At 39.9% G+C, this 21539-nt stretch overlaps 1 protein-coding gene across 1 annotated transcript in view; it reads left to right on the top strand.

Annotated features, from left to right (window-relative positions):
* Positions 1-21539, top strand: part of ZNF385D (zinc finger protein 385D) — a 342912-nt gene that overhangs the window by 185778 nt on the left and 135595 nt on the right. Inside the window, exon 3 of the mRNA XM_008009275.3 lies at positions 12038-12148. Coding sequence (XP_008007466.2) covers positions 12038-12148 — 111 coding nt within the window. The remainder of the gene's footprint in view (positions 1-12037; positions 12149-21539) is intronic.

Here is a 21539-nt window from a genome sequence, read left to right as displayed (position 1 = left end):
TAATACTGCGCTTTACCAAGGGTCTTAGCAAACAGCACACCAGGAGATTATATCCCATACCTGGCCTGGAGAGTCCCACGCCCACTGAGCCTCCCTCAAGCTAGCACAGCAGTCTGAGATCTAACTGCAAGGCAGCAGCAAGGCTGGGGGAGGGGCGCCCACCATTGCTGAGGCTGAAGTGGGTAAACAAAGTCACTGGGAACCTCGAATTGGGTGGAGCCCACCACAGCTCAAGGAGGCCGGCCTGCCTCTGTAGACTCCTCCTCTGGGGGCAGGGTATAGCTAAACAAAAAGCAGCAGAAACCTCAGCAGAGGTAAATGCCCCTGTCTGATAGCTTTGAAGAGAGCAATGGATCTCCCAGCACGGAGGCTGAGATCTAAGAACAGACCGACTGCCTGCTCAAGTGGGTCCCTTACCCCTGAGTAGCCTAACTGGGAGACATACCCCACTAGGTGCAGACCGACACCTCACACCTCACACGGCTGGGTACATCTCTGAGACGAAGCTTCCAGAGGAATGATCAGGCAGCAACAACTGCTGTTCAGCAATATTCACTCTTCTGCAGCCTCTGCTGCTGATACCCAGGCAAACAGGGTATGGAGTGGACCTCAAGCAAACTCCAACAAACCTACAGCTGAGGGTCCTGATTGATAGAAGGAAAACTAACAAACAGAAAGGACACCCACACCAAAACCCCATCACTACACCACCATCATCAAAGACCAAAGGCAGATAAAACCACAAAGATGGGGAAAAAGCAGTGCAGAAAAACTGGAAATTCAAAAAATCAGAGCGCATCTACCCCTCGAAAGGAGCGCAGCTCATTGCCAGCAACAGAACAAAGCTGGACGGAGAATGACTTTGACGAGTTGAGAGAAGAAGGCTTCAGACGATCAGACTTCTCAGAGCTAAAGGAGGAACTACGTAACCAGTGCAAAGAAACTAAAAACCTTGAAAAAAGAATAAATGAATGGATAACTAGAATAACCAATGCAGAGAAGACCTTAAAAGAACTGATAGAGATAAAAACCATAACACGAGAACTACGTGACAAATGCACAAGCTTCAGTAACCGACTCAATCGACTGAAAGAAAGAGTATCAGCGATCAAAGATCAAATGAATGAAATGAAGCAAGAAGAGAATTGTGGAGAAAAAAGAATAAAAAGAAATGAACAAAGCCTCCAAGAAATATGGAGCTATGTGAAAAGACCAAATCTACATCTGACTGGTGTAACTGAAAGTGACGGGGAGCATGGAACCAAGTTGGAAAACACTGTGCAGGATATTATCCAGGAGAACTTCCCCAACCTAGACAGGCAGGCCAACATTCAAATTCGGGAAATATAGAGAACGTCACAAAGATACTCCTCGAGAAGATCAACTCCAAGACACATAATTGTCAGATTCATCAAAGTTGAAATGAAGGAAAACATGTTAAGGGCAGCCAGAGAGAAAGCTCAGGTTACCCACAAAGGGAAGTCCATCAGACTAACAGCAGATCTCTTGGCAGAAACTCTCCAAGCCAGAAGAGAGTGGGGGCCAATATTCAACATTATTAAAGAAAAGAATTTTCAACCCAGAATTTCATATCCAGCCAAACTAAGTTTCATAAGTGAAGGAGAAATAAAATCCTTTACAGACAAGCAAATGCTTAGAGATTTTGTCACTACCAGGCCTGCCCTACAAGAGATCCAGAAGGAAGCAATAAACATGGAAAGGAACAACAGGTACCAGCCATTGCAAAAACATGTCAAAATGTAAAGTCCATCGATGCTAGGAAGAAACTGCATCAACTAGCAAGCAAAATAACCAGCTAACATCATGACAGGATCAAGTTCACACATAACAATATTAACCTTAAATGTAAATGCACTAAATGCTCCAATTAAAAGACACAGACAGGCAAACTGGATAGAGTCAAGACCCATCAGTCGGCTGTATTCAGGAGACCCATCTCACATGCAGACACACATAGTCTCAAAATAAAGGGATGGAGGAAGATCTACCAAGCAAATGGAGAACAAGAAAAAGCAGGAGTTGCAATCCTAGTCTCTGATAAAACAGACTTTACACCACCAAAGATCAAAAGAGACAAAGAAGGCCATTACATAATGGTAAAGGGATCAATTCATCAGGAAGAGCTAACTATCCTAAATATATATTCACCCAATACAGGAGCACCCAGATTCATAAAGCAAGTCGTTAAAGACTTACAAAGAGACTTAGACTCCCATACAATAGTAATGGAAGACTTCAACACCCCACTGTCAACATTAGACAGATCAATGAGACAGAAAGTTAACAAGGATATCCAGGACTTGAACTCAACTCTGCACCAAGCAAACCTAATAGACATTTACAGAACTCTCCACCCCAAATCAACAAAATATACATTCTTCTCAGCACCACAATGCACTTATTCCAAAACTGACCACATAGTTGGAAGTAAAGCACTCCTCAGCAAATGTAAGAGAACAGAAATTATAACAAACTGTCTCTCAGATCACAGTGCAATCAAACTAGAACTCCGGACTAAGAAACTCAATCAAAACTGCTCAACTACATGGAAACTGAACAACCTGCTCCTCAATGACTACTGGGTACATAACAAAATGAAGGCAGAAATAAAGATGTTCTTTGAAACCAATGAGAACAAAGATACAACATACCAGAATCTCTGGGACACATTTAAAGCAGTGTGTAGAGGGAAATTTATAGCACGAAATGCCCACAAGAGAAAGCAGGAAAGATCTAAAATTGACACCCTAACATCACAATTAAAAGAACTAGAGAAGCAAGAGCAAACACATTCAAAAGCTAGCAGAAGGCAAGAAATTACTAAGATCAGAGCAGAACTGAAGGACATAGAGACACAAAAAACCTTCCAAAAAAATCAATGAATCCAGAAGCTGGTTTTTTGAAAAGATCAACAAAATTGATAGACCGCTAGCAAGACTAATAAAGAAGAAAAGGGAGAAGAATCAAATAGATGCAGTAAAAATGATAAAGGGGATATTAGCACCGACCCCACAGAAATACAAACTACCATCAGAGAATACTATAAACACCTCTACGCAAATAAACTAGAAAACCTAGAAGAAATGGATAATTTCCTGGACACTTACACTCTCCCAAGACTAAACCAGGAAGAAGTTGAATCCCTGAATAGACCAATAGCAGGCTCTGAAATTGAGGCAATAATTAATAGCCTACCAACCAAAAAAAGTTCAGGACCAGACGGATTGACAGCCGAATTCTACCAGAGGTACAAGGAGGAGTTGGTACCATTCCTTCTAAAACTATTCCAATCAATAGAAAAAGAGGGAATCCTCCCTAACTCATTTTACAAGGCCAACATCATCCTGATACCAAAGCCTGACAGACATACAACAAAAAAAGAGAATTTTAGACCAATATCCCTGATGAACATCGATGCAAAAATCCTCAATAAAATACTGGCAAACTGAATCCAGCACAAATCAAAAAGCTTATCCACCATGATCAAGTGGGCTTCATCCCTAGGATGCAAGGCTGTTTCAACATATGCAAATCAATAAACGTAATCCAGCATATAAACAGAACCAAAGACAAAAACCACATGATTTTCTCAATAGATGCAGAAAAGACCTTTGACAAAATTCAACAGCCCTTCATGCTAAAAACTCTCAATAAATTCGGTATTGATATCCAGAACCTACAAAGAACTCGAAACAAATTTACAAGGAAAAAACATCCCCATCAAAAAGTGGGCAAAGGATATGAACAGACACTTCTCAAAAGAAGACATTTATGCAGCCAACAGACACATGAAAAAATGCTCATCATCACTGGCCATCAGAGAAATGCAAATCAAAACCACAATGAGATACCATCTCACACCAGTTAGAATGGTGATCATTAAAAAGTCAGGGAACAGGTGCTGGAGAGGATGTGGAAAAATAGGAGCACTTTTACACTGTTGGTGGGACTGTAAACTAGTTCAACCATTGTGGAAAACAGTGTGGCGATTCCTCAAGGATCTAGAACCAGAAATACCATTTGATCCAGTCATCCCATTACTGGATATATACCCAAAGGATTATAAATCATGCTGCTATAAAGACACATGCACACGTATATTTATTGCGGTACTATTCACAATAGCAAAGACTTGGAACTAACTCAAATGTCCATCAATAACAGACTGGATTAAGAAAATGTGGCACAGAAACTACTATGCAGCCTTAAAAAGGATGAGTTCATTTCCTTTGTAGGGACATGGATGCAGCTGGAAACCATCATTCTCAGCAAACTATTCCAAGAACAGAAAACCAAACACTGTATGTTCTCACTCATAGGTGGGAATTGAGCAATGAGATCACTTGGACACAGGAATGGGAGCATCACACACCAGCTCCTATTGTGGGGAGGGGGGAGGTGGAGGTGGGAGGGATAGCATTAGGAGATATACCTAAGGTAAATGACAAGTTAATGGGTGCAGCACAACAACATGGCACATGTATACATATGTAACAAACCTGCACGTTGTACACATGTACCCTATAACTTAATTAAAAAAAAAAAAAAGAAAAAAACTATCACAAAAGTGGCCGGGCGCGGTGGCTCACACCTGTAATCCCAGCACTTTGGGAGGCCTAGGTGGGCGGATCATGAGGTCAGGATATCGAGACCACCTTGGCTAACACGGTGAAACCCCATCTCTACTAAAAACACAAAAAAGTAGCCAGGCGTGGTGGTGGGCGCCTGTAGTCCCAGCTACTAGGAAGGCTGAGGCAGGAGAAAGGCATGAACCCGGGAAGCGGAGCTTGCAGTGAGCCGAGATCACGCCACTGCACTCCAGCCTGGGTGACAGAGAGAGACTCCGTTCCCCCCCCCAAAAAAAAAAAAAAAAAAACACAACTATCACAAAAGTAAAGGAGCATTATCTTGGGCCATGTTCTGAGAAAGAATATCTGCCTTCACAGAAGAAGGTGGAGGGGGTGGAGGGGGAGGAGGAGGAGGAGGGGGAGAAGGAAGGGGAGGGGAAGAAGGGGGACAGGGAGGAGGAGCCAGAGAGGGGGAGGGAGAAGAAGAAAGAAGACAAACTTTCTCTAAATTTTTATGTCTGAGGAGAGGGAGGGGGAGGGGAAGGGGAAGGAGGAAGGGAAGGGAAGGAGATGGAGGGGAAGGGAAGGAGGGGAGGGGAGGGGGAGGGGGAGGGGAAGGAGGGGAGGGGAGGGGGAGGGGGAGGGGGAGGTGGGGGAGGGGGAGGTGGGGAGGGGGAGGAGGGGAGGGGGAGGTGGGGAGGGGAGGGGGAGGTGGGGAGGGGGAGGAGGGGAGGGGGAGGTGGGGAGGAGGGGAGGGGGAGGTGGGGAGGGGGAGGTGGGGAGGAGGGGAGGGGGAGGTGGGGAGGGGGAGGAGGGGAAGGAGGGGAGGGGGAGGAGGGGGAGGTGGGGAGGGGAAGGAGGGGAAGGGGAGGAGGGGAGGGGGAGGTGGGGGGGAGGGGAAGGAGGAGGAAGAGGAGAGAGAAGAAGGAAGAAGAAAAACTTTCTCTAATTTTTTATGGCTGGTAAAAGATGTCCTTAGGAAAAATAAATTAAGGAGACTATGTTGCAAACCTTGATGAAACAGGCTTTAGAAACAGCTCTTTAGAATGAGAAGCTCTCTGCCAATGCAAAAGAAAAAAACCTCTTAGGCCACTATTTTGTTAGTACTAATGTCTGAATATATTGTTCTAAAATATGTTGTAATGTACTGAAGTTGTATTTAACTGTCTAATTTATTAACTAAGTTCTTTGACTAGATGGCGAAGTAATGAGTTTTTGAGTGGGGATTGCATGTTTGTATATTTTGAGATGATCCATGGCTAAATAAAACTGTATTCAAGCCCAAATTGTATTTTTTAAAAAATCTGCAAAGGGTACACTTAAAATATATGTACTTTTTGTGTGTAAGTTATTTGTCCATTTAAAAAGTTAAAGAAAAAGGAGAAAAATGGAATTTTTCAAATGGAAAAATTTTGTGGCAGTGAGATTTTACGGAATTTTTAATGTTTTTTAACGTATGAATATGGGTAATATAAAAACATTTTACTAATTCAAAGTCCATGTAATAAATACACCAGGATCTCCACTCAGTGTCACTTCATACTGGAGAGTCACAAATGTTCATATTTGAATATGATGAATATTACAAAGCTTGATTATGGTGCCTGAGAGACTCACAGGGGTACGGTGGGAGGCTTGTGTTAGCAAGTCTGCCACTTACTAGTTATGTGATATTGAACAAAGGGCCATAAAAGCTCCTCAGTAACTTAAGGATAAAAATTCTATGACCATCAAACACATAGAAAGTGCCTGTAAGTGTAACCTTTAAAGTTATTGTCACTGGACATTATTACATACAAATACCAGCTGAAAAAGACAACCTTTTTATTTCTGGACTTCTAAACTTCCTGGCATTTGAGTTGTTATTCTTTGATTTAAAAACTGTGAAATTGTGAAAGCCACAGTAATAATAGGAACACAGAGAGAAGAGGTCTCTTAGAGCAGGAACTGTAAACTCAGGGTTAAGCTTCATCCTCCCTGAAAATACAACAGGAGTCCTAGAGAAGGAAACCTTGAGCTGTGGCTGCTGTACTTGAAGCATGTCCCCTGTATGTTCATTTACAAATCAATTTGGCAGAATCCCCAGAGGGGAGGTGAGGGAAAAACCTAGGCCTTAGATAGAAATGCAAAGGTTCTTCAGCCTGAAATGAAGAAAAACATATTCATTTGGCTTTAAATAAGGCCATGGGCTGAGTTTGAAATTCAATTTTAGCCTAGAGTTTGGGTAAGCATGTCAATAGCTAGTGTATCATTCTTCACTTTTGTTTGTTTGCGTAGTTGATTAATAGGTTTAGAAATCTCTAGCTTTCGAAAAATCACAATTTGGAAATCGAATAAATATATCCTAAAATACGATGCAGATTTTACCATTTCTTTTAATTTAGTGCTGCACAGGTTAGGTGAAATATATCTGAAGTTTCTATGTATTACATTCTTCCTTTGGTGTCTATTATTGTATTGAAACCTTTACATTTTACTTATAGTTTTAAAATAATTTTCTTTCTCAGATCACTATTTTCTAAAATGTATGCATTGAACAATGATGGTAAATTTAAAAAAAAAAAAGCCTTGGTTATACGAAGTTAGAAATCATGCATTTAAAACATATTTTTCTTGTATAACATCTCACAGATTGTAATATTCTGTTGTGTGCTGTTAAATGTCTAGGTTGTAGTACTTTGATTTTCTACACCTTATCTGACCCAAGAACCCCTTTGTTTCCTGCCTACCACACATACTGGCATTGCTTGAGACAGATTTTGTAGAAAAATTCTTGACGATAATGTGCATACACAAAATAAGATGTTACTATTTTGACAGATCAGACCCATTGGCTCCTGGAGAGAAAAACAACATACATGACTTTCTTTTTATATAAAATATTTGATTATAATAGTAAATAAAGATAAGCTTAGGGAAAATGATCAAACTAGCTCTGTATGTGTCCCCTGATTTGACAGTAGAGGCTACTTTTAGTTATACAGCATGTGGTATCATTTAGTTAACTATTTATAACAGACCTGGTTATTATTTACATTTTGCCCTTTCATAATTCCTCATTGTAAATGGTTGTATATATATGTATGAATATGATTTTTATTAAAGATATTAAAACTTATTTTGTTATACTAGATTTCTAAAGGGATAAAAGATAATTACTTTTGATGGTTTATCTATAGTTTGTGAAATCCATCTTTAAAAGGTAATTCAGCTCAGTTTTTTTAAGTATTCTGGGAAATAAAATTGTCTCTGCAGAATATACCACTTTGCATTTTGAAATCTGATTTTATAGCCACAGTGATCAGAACATCATTCAATTCAAACAAAATAACTTAATCTAAAGACTATATTACATTTGCATGAAGTGACTAGTACCAAAATACCTCCTCTACAAATTTGGATTAAATGTGGTCACTGCCATACCAGTGTTACTAAAAAAACCGAAATTAATACCCTGATCACCAACATATGATAAAAATTCAGCAGTATGTATTTTCAGAGCGCATCTTTGATACATACACAGTTCATTTTTATTTCAAAGTATCATTATAAGGGGACTTCAATATTCCTTAATGGGTTATAGGCATAATTCACCTTATTCCCTGATAGAAACACACACCATTTGTGCACAGAATGTACACAAGAGAACATGGTAAGGCAACTACCTGTAAGTCAATGACCTCTTTCTGCTTTTAATTTTTCCGTCAGCTGGTAGCTGAAGGGAAAATTACCCTTCAGTGTTCTCTGTGGTTGTCTTTATAGAAGTGATAGAAGAATGAACCTGCCGGGCGCGGTGGCTCAAGCCTGTAATCCCAGCACTTTGGGAGGCCGAGACGGGCGGATCACGAGGTCAGGAGATCGAGACCATCCTGGCTAACACAGTGAAACCCCGTCTCTACTAAAAAGTACAAAAAAAAAAAACTAGCCGGGCGTGGTGGCGGGCGCCTGTAGTCCCAGCTACTCCAGAGGCTGAGGCAGGAGAATGGTGTAAATCCAGGAGGCGGAGCTTGCAGTGAGCCGAGATCTGGCCACTGCACTCCAGCCTGGGCAACAGAGCGAGACTCCGCCTCAAAAAAAAAAAAAAAAAAAAAAAAGAAGAATGAACCTAGAGAGCAGAATGAGGGCTATTGAAGCAGCGCATATTCACACATTTGTGTGGCTCTAGGCTTTCTCAAGCTCTGTGCATTGTTAATGTTGGTTCTGAGAAAATAAGATTGAGGAAGGTTTAGAAGCATATGACCCAGTCATCCCATTACTGGGTATATACCCAAAGGATTATAAATCATGCTGCTATAAAGACACATGCACACGTATGTTTATTGCGGCACTATTCACAATAGCAAAGACTTGGAATCAACCCAAATGTCCATCAGTGACAGACTGGATTAAGAAAATGTGGCACATATACACCATGGAATACTATGCAGCCATAAAAAAGGATGAGTTTGTGTCCTTTGTAGGGACATGGATGCAGCTGGAAACCATCATTCTTAGCAAACTATCACAAGAACAGAAAACCAAACACCGCATGTTCTCACTCATAGGTGGGAACTGAACAATGAGATCACTTGGACTCGGGAAGGGGAACATCACACACCGGGGCCTATCATGGGGAGGGGGGAGGGGGGAGGGGGGAGGGATTGCACTGGGAGTTATACCTGATGTAAATGACGAGTTGATGGGTGCTGACGAGTTGATGGGTGCAGCACACCAACATGGCACAAGTATACATATGTAACAAACCTGCACATTATGCACATGTACCCTAGAACTTAAAGTATAATAATAATAAATTAATTAAAAAAAAAAAACAGAAGCTTAGCTGGGGTGAGGGACTTGGCAATATATGTAGAGAAGAATCCTGTACTATGTTCTGTGGCCCTTCATACTGCTATTCTACAGCAGGCCCAACCTAAGGAAGAGATACTGCAATTTTAAATTGTTTTAATATTTAGATTAAGACACTTAACTGATTTTAGGAATGATCTTAGGTTGCATATTCAGACTTAAGAAGATCAAAGAATGTACTGAAAATAATGAAATGTTCACCAATGGCAAATGGATAAATACATGTAATGCATCCTAACAAAAGAATACTACTAAGCAATAAAAAGGAACAAGCTACTAATACATGTAACAACATGGATGAATCTAAGCACCACTGTATTAAACAATAGTTTCCAAACACAAACAACCACATACTGTATGATACCATTTATATGAAATGGCAAAATACAGAGATAGAAATGGAAAAATACATTGACAGAAAGCAGGCCAGTAGTTTCAGGATCTGGGAGTAGGAGGCAGAGAATGACCACACAGGGGTAAGAGGGAACTTGTCCAGATAGTGGAAAAGGTCTGTGTGATAATTATCCTCACTCGATGCGCTTGTCACATTTCATTTGTACACTTAATACTGGTGACTTTTATTGTATGTAAATTATACAATACCTAAATAAAATCAGATAAAAAGAAAATATTATAGAATTCACTAGTAAAGGAGAGAGGTGATCCTATAATTTGTTTTTTTGAGACAGAGTCTCACTCTGTCACCCAGGCTGAAATGGAGTGGCATGATCTCAGCTCACTGCAATCTGGATTCAAGCGATTCTCCTGCCTCAGCCTCCCAAACAGCTGGGATTACAGGCACCTGCCACCATGCCTGGCTAATTTTCTTGTATTTTTTAGTAGAGACAAAGTTTTACCATGTTGGCCAGGCTGGTCTCGAACTCCTGACCTCAAGTAATCTGCCTGCCTTGGCCTCCCAAAGTGCTGGGATTACAGGCATGAGCTACCGTGACCGGCCTATAATTTGTGAATACCTAAAAGTGACCAGAAAAATGAGGGTAGACTGAGCTTCATCCAGAATTTGGGCAACGGTTAATATCAGATAATAAATTTAAAGGGAAGGTGGAAAAGAAAAATGATTATACCCATGAGTTCTCCTCCTTTATCATTGTAACCATGTAATATGTAAATCAGCTAGTCCAGTGATTAGCCTATGGAAAGCATTACAATAAATGCTAACTGCTACTATTTTTATTGTTGTTCCTATTGTTATTATTCAGAACCGCATGTTAAGAGTACCTAGACAACAAAAGAGGAGTTGTGAATACAAAGGAGTCAGAAACTTTCTCCTTCCTTCCAGTGGAGAGAGCCTGTGAACTGACTGATTCCAGTGATTTGAGAAACACAAAAGGAGACGAAATTGATAAATGACTTGTTTAGGGGAATTAATGAACAATAATGTGTCACAGAAGCTGAATATTAGAGAGTCATTTCTGACACATTCTGAGCACTTTTGAGTGTATCAAATTTCTGATCTATCTCAATCTATTATGAAGACTCTTGTAAGTACTTTGTATCTCATCATGGGAAAAAATGGGAAATGTGCCAACTGACTATAGAGTTTGAGGCTGATATTAACCTTGATCTTCACATGTGCTACAACACAGAACATATAATAGCCAGCATCTACTTAATGTGCCCAGACTGACTATCCTAAGTAAATTCATGAATTATCACATTTAAGCTTCATCACAACTTTAATAGACAAGGATAGTGAAAGAAGTTACATGAAAGAATTAAGATCAGGGGCTGGGTGTGTGGTTCAAGCCTGTACTCCCAACTACTTGGGAGGCTGAAGTGGGAGGACTGCTTGAACCCAAGAGTTTGAGGCCGCAGTGAGCTATGATCCCGCCACTGCACTCCAGCCAGAACCACCATAGGACAAAGCCCTGGTGAAGGGACATTAAACTTTATCAGAGCTGGATTGCTGACATTATGTTTTTGTTGTTTGTCCTGTCCTGGAAACAGAATGGAGGGAGATAACTGATATCTGGCCCCAAATCTCTGGCACCCCACAGTAAGTCCATAGGTTAACATTCTATACTAGGTGCTCAACAAGTGATTGCTGAATGACTTAACATCTCCATGTTTCAATTATTAGAAAGCAGGATTTGCATATTATATTCTTAGAGTCTAAAAGATACCAAACATAGCTAAGGTTGATGTTGGATAATGGTGTATAATTTATTTTCATGGCTTCCCAGCTGACCAGTCTACTTTGAAGTCCATTTTTGGGCAATGGTACAGACATACTTCTGTGTTAGATTGCTGGCATTAGCAATAACTTGAATTTTGATAAATCTTTAATTATATTTGAGGGTTATTAAACTGAGACAATTGTTGCTTTTAAATGACAAAAACAGTTAGCATGCAGACTCTAATGGGTACATTTATCATTTCCTTATCATACTGAGCTTTAGGCTTAACGTTATCTATTTTCCAAGAAAGTAAAAATGTTGTTTCTTAGAATAAAAAGGTTCTTTATAATGTGAGCAGTAGATTGAAGCTGTACAGATTGGTTCTTTAATGAAATAGGCAAAATTCCAATGGAACTGACAAGCTTTATTTCTATTTGTTGTATTTCTTTTTTCTCATTACAGATGGACCCGATTCAGAAAGCTGTAATAAACCATACATTCGGGGTTCCTCTTCCCCATCGAAGAAAGCAAATCATATCATGCAACATTTGCCAGTTGAGATTTAATTCTGATGTAAGTTTATCATTTAGTATTCACTAAAACAAAAACACACACACACACATTTTGCTGTTCTAATCTTGCAGGAGAAAAGATTTCTTAGACATTTTCTCCAGTAACTGAGCATGTCAAAAATATGTCAAAAATTCAAAGATAACATTTTAACTCATGTGCTTTAATTTTGGAATTTATTATGTTTGGTTGTTTACTACAGAAAATTCACACATAAACGAGCTTATACACTCACAGTTTAATTTTTTTTTTTTTTTTTTTTTTGTCTTTTGGGAATGCTACATGTAGGTAAACACTTTGGCTTTGGGAACAGTAAAACTTTGGACCAATGGAACTTTTAATAGGTTACACTCTGAAATAAGATAGGTACCAAATCATATTTTAAGATCAAGATTTTGAGTTTATAAACTCTTTTTGCCTGGAATGGAGGCCTCAGATTCCATATTACTGCTATGTCCTCAATTATATTTATGCTAGAGCACTCAAGTTGTCCTAGGAGTACTGGTATTTTAACAGGGGGTCCTACAGTCCTAGAACAACTCAAGCCTCCAAAGACTCTTCAGTGGAGAACATATAGGAGGGAAACATTTGTGGACCTGACTGGTGCTTCACAAGTTATTCAGGGAGTTATGAACACCTTTTCTACCATTTCTAAGGACCAGGGTGGACTCTGGATCCATCACAGTGATACTAATTGTGATCTGTGGTCAAATGTATGTCTTCTCTTCCCCGCTAAACCTGCTTTGATATGGAGTTAATCCTGAGAGTTGCAGAAGAGAAAGGCAACGTTGGTTTAGAAGGAGTAGGAATTGGACAGCATTCACACTCTAGGCAAACAGGCTCCATCCTATCGAGGTACCATTTTCTTGTCCTAAGTTGATACACTGTGTGGAGATGACCAAACAGATCTGAATTCTGGAGAATGTTAAGCCTTCCAGTATTTAACCTCCCCAGTCAAGCAGATCTCTTAGATGTTCTGGTGATGAAGACAGGATGCAAGATAATCGAGTATAGGAAATAGATGAGGCATAAACAAAATAGTTTATTCTTCTTTGAGGAGAACATTTCATTTTATTTTGCTTTTGTCTTAAGAACTCATACTTACTAATGCAATAATCAGGTAATTTTATAATATCCATTAACTTAAAAAAGAGAAGAGTGGATTGCCTGCATAACACTTTAGTCCATTTGGCCAGCTAAAGCAAAATACCATAAACTGAGTAGATTATAAACAACAGAAATTTATTTCTCACAGTTCCGGAGGCTCAGAAGTCCAAGATCAAGGTGCTGACAAATTCACTGTCTGGTAAGGGCCTGCTTTCTGGTTCCCAGATGACACATTTTCACTGTATTTTCACATGGTGGAAGGGATAAAGACGCTCCCTTGAAGCTATTTTATAAGGGCACCAATCTCATTCATAAGGGCTCTGCCCTCATGACTTAATCATATCCCAAAAGGATCCACCTGCTGCTTACTACCATCAGCTTGGGGGTTAGAATCTCAACATATGAATTTTCCAGTTATACAAAAAATCAGACCATAGCAGCACTTAAGTGGTATTTGCTGCCAAAAACCAAAAATAATATACCAAACATATAACATTTTATGTGAAGGGATTTTTGTTTTTTAATGCTGAGTACCTTGATTCGAGTTATAGAAATTTACCATAGACTTGCTTAATTTATTAACAATAAAATATTCTCAAGTGATGATTGTAACATAATATCTTCAAGCTGTTGTAAAAAAGAGTCCTCTTAATACATAAATAAGAGTTCTAAACTAAATAGCTTCAACTTTGATCATTTTTAAATACTCAGCAAACAATTATATAGTTTTACAATTATTATTTTAAGTGGCTTGTTAGTTCTTTTCCTAAATTGTATTTATATTTCACTTTGAAACTGATCAGATAGTGACTTAAAAGTCTCCCAGGGGCCATGTTGTCAGCTTCTTATATTTAATGAGACTACTTAAAATATCTCCTCCTGCCTATGATTTCACTGTCAATATTCTCTTTATTAAGAACACTTCTGTTAAACTAGGAATTAGAAAGAAATTTCAAGGTCATTGAACCCAATCTCCTACTAAGTGCAAGAATTTCATCTCTTACATCCAGGCAAGGTCTTTTGCTTGATTATTCCCAGTGATGAGTTGCTTACCATTTCCAGACAATGGTTCTATTTTTGGAGTGTTTCTAATTCTGTAGATTGATGTCAAATTCATGATTGGACACTTTAGAAATATTGTCAGATATGCTTTAGAAAACACATATACATTTTTATATATAATTGTTAACAATAACGTAAATTGATATGACACAACACATGGAATATGAATGTACTTTTCAAAAATGTAATCTTATTTAATTTCCTTGGTGAGAGAGTAGCAATTTATTTTGTTACTGAAGTTTCAAAGTAGAATGGGCATCAATATGTATTTATTAGGGACAACTGATTTCTCATTCTAACAACTTTGCTTTCAGGTCTGTCTGGCATGTTGTAAAAGGAACATGGCCAAGGTATTTGGAGATACGGACTAATCACTTTGGGTCATAATTAAACAGTTACAGGCTTGACCATTTACCAGATGATTACTGTATTAATCTTCTATTGCTGCTAAAATAAATTATCACAAACTCAGTGGCCTGAAACAACACAAATATGCAGGCATACCTCAGCTCACTTTGTATCTCTGCATCACATTTTGGTTTTTCTTTCAGTATTTCAAACTTTTCTATTTTTACTATATCCGTTATGGTGATCTGTGACCTTTGATGTTACTACTGTGATTGTTTGGGGACACCGTGAATTCCACCCACATAAGATGGTAAATTAATAAATGCTGTGTGTGTTCTGATTGCTCCACCATCCGGACATTCTCCAATCTCCCACCCTCTCTTTGGACCCTCCTATTTCCTGAAACACAACATTGAAATTAGGCCAATTTAAAACCCTACAATGGCCGGTTGCGGCAAGACGGCCAAATAGAAACAACTCCAGTCTGCAGCTCCCAGTGAGATCAACGCAGAAGGCAGGTGATTTCTGCATTTCCAACTGAGGTACCCGGTTCATCTCATTGGAACTGGTTGAACAGTGGGTGCAGCCCATGGAGGGCAAGCAGAAGCAGGGTGGGGTGTCGCCTCCCTAGGAAGCGCAAGGGGTTGGGGAGCTCCCTCTCCTAGCCAAGGGAAGCCGTGAGGGACTGTGCCATGAGGAATTGTGCACTCTGGCCCAGATACTGTGCTTTTCCCATGGTCTTTGCAACCTGCAGACCAGGATATTCCCTACAGTGCCTACGCCACCAGGGCCCTAAGTTTCCAGCCCAAAACTGGGCAGCCATTTGGGCAGACACCAGACTAGCTACAGGAATTTTGTTTTGTTTTTTTTTTTTCCATATCCCAGTGGCTCCTGGAATGCCAGCGGGACAGAATCATTCACTCCCCTGGAAAGGGGGCTGAAGCCAGGAGCCAAGTGGTCTGGCTTAGGGGTCCCACCCCCACAGAGCCCAGCAAGCTAAAATCCACTGGCTTGAAATTTGGGCTACCAGCACAGCAGTCTGAGGTTGACCTGGAATGCTCCAGGTTGGTGGTGGGACAGGTGTCCACCACTGCTGAAGCTTGAGTAGTTCACAGTGTAAACAAAGCTGCCAGGAAGACGGAACTGGGCAGAGCCCACTGAAGCTCAGCAAAGCCTCTGTGGCCAGACTGCCTCTCTGGATTCCTCCTCACTGGGCAGGGCATCTCCGAAAGAAAGGGCAGCAGCCCCAGTTAGGGGTTTATAGATAAAACCCCCAACTCCCTGGGACAGAGCACCTGCGGGAAGGGGTGGCTGTGGGCGCGGCTTCAGCAGATGTAAACGTTTCCCCGCCTGATGACTCTGAAGAGAGCAGCAGATCTCCCAGCACAGTGTTCGAGCTCTGTTAAGGGTCAGACTGCTTCCTCAAGTGGGTCCCTGAACCCGGTGTCTCCTGATTGGGAGACACCTCCCAGTAGGGGTCGACAGACACCTCATACAGGAGAGCTCTCACTGGCATCTGGCGGGTGACCCTCTGGGATGAAGCTTCCAGAGGAAGGAACAGGCAGCAGTCTTTGCTGTTCTGCAGCCTCTGCTGGTGATACCCAGGAAAACAGGGTCTGGAGTGGACCTCCAGCAAACTCCAGCAGACGTGTGGCAGAGGGGCCTATTAGAAGAAAAACTAACGGAAAGGAATATCATAGACATCAACAAAAAGGATATCCACTCAGAGACCCCATACGAAGGTCACCTACATCAAAAACCAAAGGTAGATGAATGGATGAAGATAGGGAGAAACCAGAGCAAAAAGGCTGAAAATTCCAAAAACCAGAACCTCTTCTCCTCCAAAGGATCACAACTCCTTCCCAGCAAGAAAACAAAACAGGACGGAGAATGAGTTTGATGAACTGACAGAAGTAGGCTTCAGAAGGTGGGTAATAACAAACTCCTCTGAGCCAAAGAAACACGTTCTAACCCAATACAAGGAAGCTAAAAACCTTGAAAAAAGGTTAGATGAATTGCTAACTAGAATAACCAGTTTAGAGAACATAAATGACCTGATGGAGCTGAAAAACAGCGCGAGAACTTCGTGAAGCATACACAAGTATCAATAGCCGAATCGATCAAGTGAAAGAAAGGATATCAGAGATTGAAGATCAACTTAATGAAATAAAGTGTGAAGACAAGATTAGAGAAAAAAGAATGAAAAGAAACAAAGCCTGCAAGAAATATGGGAATATGTGAAAAGACCAAATCTACATTTGATTGGTGTACCTCTAAGTGACAGGGGGAATGGAACTAAGTTGGAAAACTTCGAAAACCAAGTTTTCCAAGTGGGAAAACTTCAGGATATTATCCAAGAGAACTTCCACAACCTAGTAAGACAGGCCAACATTAAAATTCAGGAAATAGAACACCATAAAAGATACTCCTTGAGAAGAGCAACCCCAAAACACATAATCATTGGATTCACCAAGGTTGAAATGAAGGAAATAATGTTAAAGGCAGTCAGAGAGGAAGGTCGGGTTACCCACAAAGGGAAGTCCCTCAGACTAACCATGGATCTCTCTGCAGAAACTCTACAAGTCAGGAGTGTGGGGGCCAATATTCAACATTCTTAAAGAATAGAATGTTCAACCCAGAATTTCGTATCCAGGCAAACTAAGCTTCATAAGCGAAGGAGAAATAAAATCCTTTACAGACAAGTAAATGCTGAAAGCTTCTGTCACCACCAGGCCTGCCTTACAAGAACTCCTGAAGAAAACACTAAATATGGAAAGGTAAAACTGGTACCAGCCACTGTAGGAATATACCAAATTGTAAACACCATCGACGCTATGAAGAAACTGCATCAACTAACAGATGAAATAACCAACTAGCATCATAATGACAGGTTCAAATTCACACATAACAATATTAACCTTAAATGTAAAAGGGCTAGATGCCCAAATTAAAAGACACAGACTGGCAAATTGGATAAAGAGTCAAGACCCATCAGTGTGTTGTATTCAGGAGACTCTCATGTGCAAAAACACACACAGGTTCAAAGTAAAGGGATGGAGGAATATTTACCAAGCAAATGAAAAGCCAAAAAAAAAAAAAAAAAAAAAAAAAAAAAAGCAGCAGGGGTTGCAATCCTAGTCTCTGATAAAACAGACTTTAAACCAACAAAGATCAAACACAACAAATAAGGACATTACATAATGGCAAAGGGATCAACGCAACGAGAAGGGCTACCTATCCTAAACGTATATGCACCCAATACAGGAGCACCCAGATTCATAAACCAAGTTCTTAGAGACCTACAAAGAGACTTAGATTCCCACACAATAATAGAAGACTTTAACACCCCACTGTCAATATTAGACAGATCAACGAGAGAGAAAATTAACAAAGATATTCAGAACTCAGCTCTGGCCCTAACAGACATCTACAGAACTCTCCACCCCAAATCAATAGAATGTACATTCTTCTCAGCACCTCATCGCTCTTATTCTAAAATTGACCACATAATTGTAAGTAAAACACCCCTCAGCAAATGCAAAAGAAAGGAAATCATAACAAACAGTCTCTCAGATCACAGTGCAATCAAACTAGAACTCAGGATTAAGAAACTGACTCAAAACTTCACAACTACCTGGAAACTGATCAACCTGCTCCTGAATGACTACTGGGTGAATAATGAAATAAAGGCAGAAATAAATAAGTTCTTTGAAACCAATGAGAACAAAGACACAACGTACCAGAATCTCTGGGACACATTTAAAGCAGTGTGTAGAGGGAAATTTATAGCACTAGATGCCCACGAGAGAAAGCAAGAAAGATCTAAAATTGAACACCCTAACATCACAATTAAAAGAACTAGAGAAGCAAGAGCAAACAAATTCAAAAGCCAGCAGAAGCCAAGAAATAACTAAGAGCAGAGCAGAACTGAAGGAGATAGAGATGTGAAAAACCCTTCAAAAAATTCAATGAATCCAGGAGCTGGTTTTTTGAAAAGATCAACAAAATAGATAGACCGCTAGCAAGACTAATAAAGAAGAAAAGAGAGAAGAATCAAATAGACGCAATAAAAAAATGATAAAGAGGTATCACCACTGATCCCACAGAAATACAAACTACCATCAGAAAATACTATAAATACCTCTATGCAAATAAACTAGAAAATCTAGAAGAAACGGATAAATTCCTGGAACCATACACCCTCCCAAGTCTAAACCAGGAAGAAGTCAAATCCCAATAACAAGTTCTGAAATTGAGGCAGTAATTAATAGCCTACCAACCAAAAAAATTCCAGGACCAGATGGATTCACAGCTGAATTCTTGCAGAGGTACAAGGAGGAGCTCCTTCTGCAACTATTCCAAACAATAGAAAAAGAGAGACTCCTCCCTAACTCATTTTATGAGGCCAGCATCATCCTGATACCAAAACCTGGCAGACACACAACAAAAAATAAAATTTCAGGCCTATATCCCTGATGAACATCAATGTGAAAATCCTCAATAAAATACTGGCAAACCAAATCCAGCAGCACATCAAAAAGCTTATCCACCATGATCAAGTCGACTTCATCCCTGGCATGCAAGGCTGGTTCAACATACGCAAATCAATATACATAATCCATCACATAAACACAACCAATGACAAAAACCACATGATTATCTCAATAGATGGAGAAAATGCCTTCAACAAAATTCAAAAACCCTTCATGCTGAAAACTCTCAATAAATTAGGTATTGATGGAACGTAGCTCGAAATAATAAGAGCTATTTATGACAAACCCACAGCCAATATCATACTGAATGGGCAAAAACTGGAAGCATTCCCTTTGAAAACTGGCACAAGAGAAGAATGCCCTCTCGCACCACTGCTATTCAACATAGTATTGGAAGTTCTGGCCAGGGCAATCAAGCAAGAGAAAGAAATAAAGGGTATTCAACTAGGAAAAGAAGAAGTCAAATTGTCTGTTTGCAGATGTCATCATTGCACATTTAGAAAACCCAACTGTCTCAGTCCAAAATCTCTTTACGCTAATAAAAACTTCAGCAAAGTCTCAGGAGACAAAATCAGTGTGCCAACATCACAAGGATTCCTATACACCAATAATAGACGAACAGCCAAATCCTGAGTGAACTCCCATTCACAATTGCTACAAAGAGAATTAAATACCTAGGAATACAACTTACATGGGATGTAAAGGACCTTTTCAAGGAGAATTACAAACCACTGCTCAAGGAAATAAGAGGACACAAATGGAGAAACATTCCATGCTCACGGATAGGAAGACTCAATATCGTGAAAATGGCCATACTGCCCGAAGAATGGACAGATTCAATGCTAACACCATCAAGCTACCATTGACTTTCTTCACAGAATTAGCCAAGACAATCCTAAGCAAACAGAACAAAGCTGGAGGTTATCACACTACCTGACTTCTAACTATACACAAGAATACAGTAACCAAAACAGCATGGTATTGGTACCAAAACAGATATATAGATCAATGGAACAGAACAGATGCCTCAGAAATAACACCACACATCTACAACCATCTGATCTTTGACAAACCTGACAAAAATAAGCAATGGGGACAGGATTCCCTATTTAATAAATGGTGTTGGGAAAACTGACTAGCCATATGCAGAAAACTGAAACTGGACCCCTTCCTTACACCTTATACAAAAATTAACTCATGATGGATTAAAGACTTAAATGTAAGACTTAAAACCATAAAAACCCAGAAGCAAACCTAGGCAATACCATTCATGACATAGGCAAGGGCAAAGACTTCATGACTAAAACACCAAAAGCAATGGCCACAAAAGCTGAAACTGACAAATGGGATCTAATTAAACTAAAGAGCTTCTGCACAGCAAAAGAAACTATCATCGGAGTGAACAGGCAATCTACAGAATGGAAGAAAATTTGTGCAATCTATCCATCTGACAAAGGGCTAATATCCAGAATCTGCAAGGAATTTAAAACAAACAAACAAACAAAAAAAACACCAAAAAGTGGACAAAGGATATGAACTTCTTAAAAGAAGACATTTATGCAGCCAAAAAACATATGAAAAAAAGCTCATCACCACTGGTCATTAGCGAAATGCAAATCAAAAACACAATGAGATATCATCTCAAACCAGTTAGAATGGCAATCATTAAAAAGTCAGGAAATGGCAGATGCTGGAGAGGATGTGAAGAAATAGGAACGCTTTTACACTGTTGGTGGGAGTGTAAATTAGTTCAACCATTGTAGCACATAGTGTGGCGATTCATCAAGGATCTAGAACCAGAAATACCATATGACCCAGCAATCCCATTACTGGGTATATACCCAAAGGATTATAAATCCTTCTACTATAAAGACACATGCACATGTATGTTTATTGTAGCACTATTCACAATAACAAAGACTTGGAACCAACCCAAATGCCCATCAATGATAGACTGGATAAAGAAAATGCACATATATACCATGGAATACTGTGCAGCCATAAAAAGGGATAAGTTCATGTCCTTTGCAGGGACATGGATGAAGCTGGAAACCATAATTCTCAGCAAAATATCACAAGAACAGAAAACCAAACACCACATGTTCTCATTCATAAGTGGGAGTTGAACAGTGAGAACACATGGACACAAGGAAGGGAACATCACACACCAGGGCCTGTTGGAGGGTCAGGGGGCTAGGGGAGGGATAGCATTAGGAGAAATACCTAACGTAGATGACAGGTTGATGGGTGCAGCAAACCACCATAGCACATGTATACCTATGTAACAAACCTGCATTTTGCACATGTACCCCAGAACTTAAAGTATATATATAAAAAAAAAAAAATGGCCTGTATGTATTTAAGTGAAAGAAAGAGTCACACAT

This window comes from Chlorocebus sabaeus, chromosome 15, assembly GCF_047675955.1.
Source record: "Chlorocebus sabaeus isolate Y175 chromosome 15, mChlSab1.0.hap1, whole genome shotgun sequence".
Lineage (NCBI taxonomy): Eukaryota > Metazoa > Chordata > Mammalia > Primates > Cercopithecidae > Chlorocebus > Chlorocebus sabaeus.
This window is presented reverse-complemented; position numbering and strand designations above follow the sequence as displayed.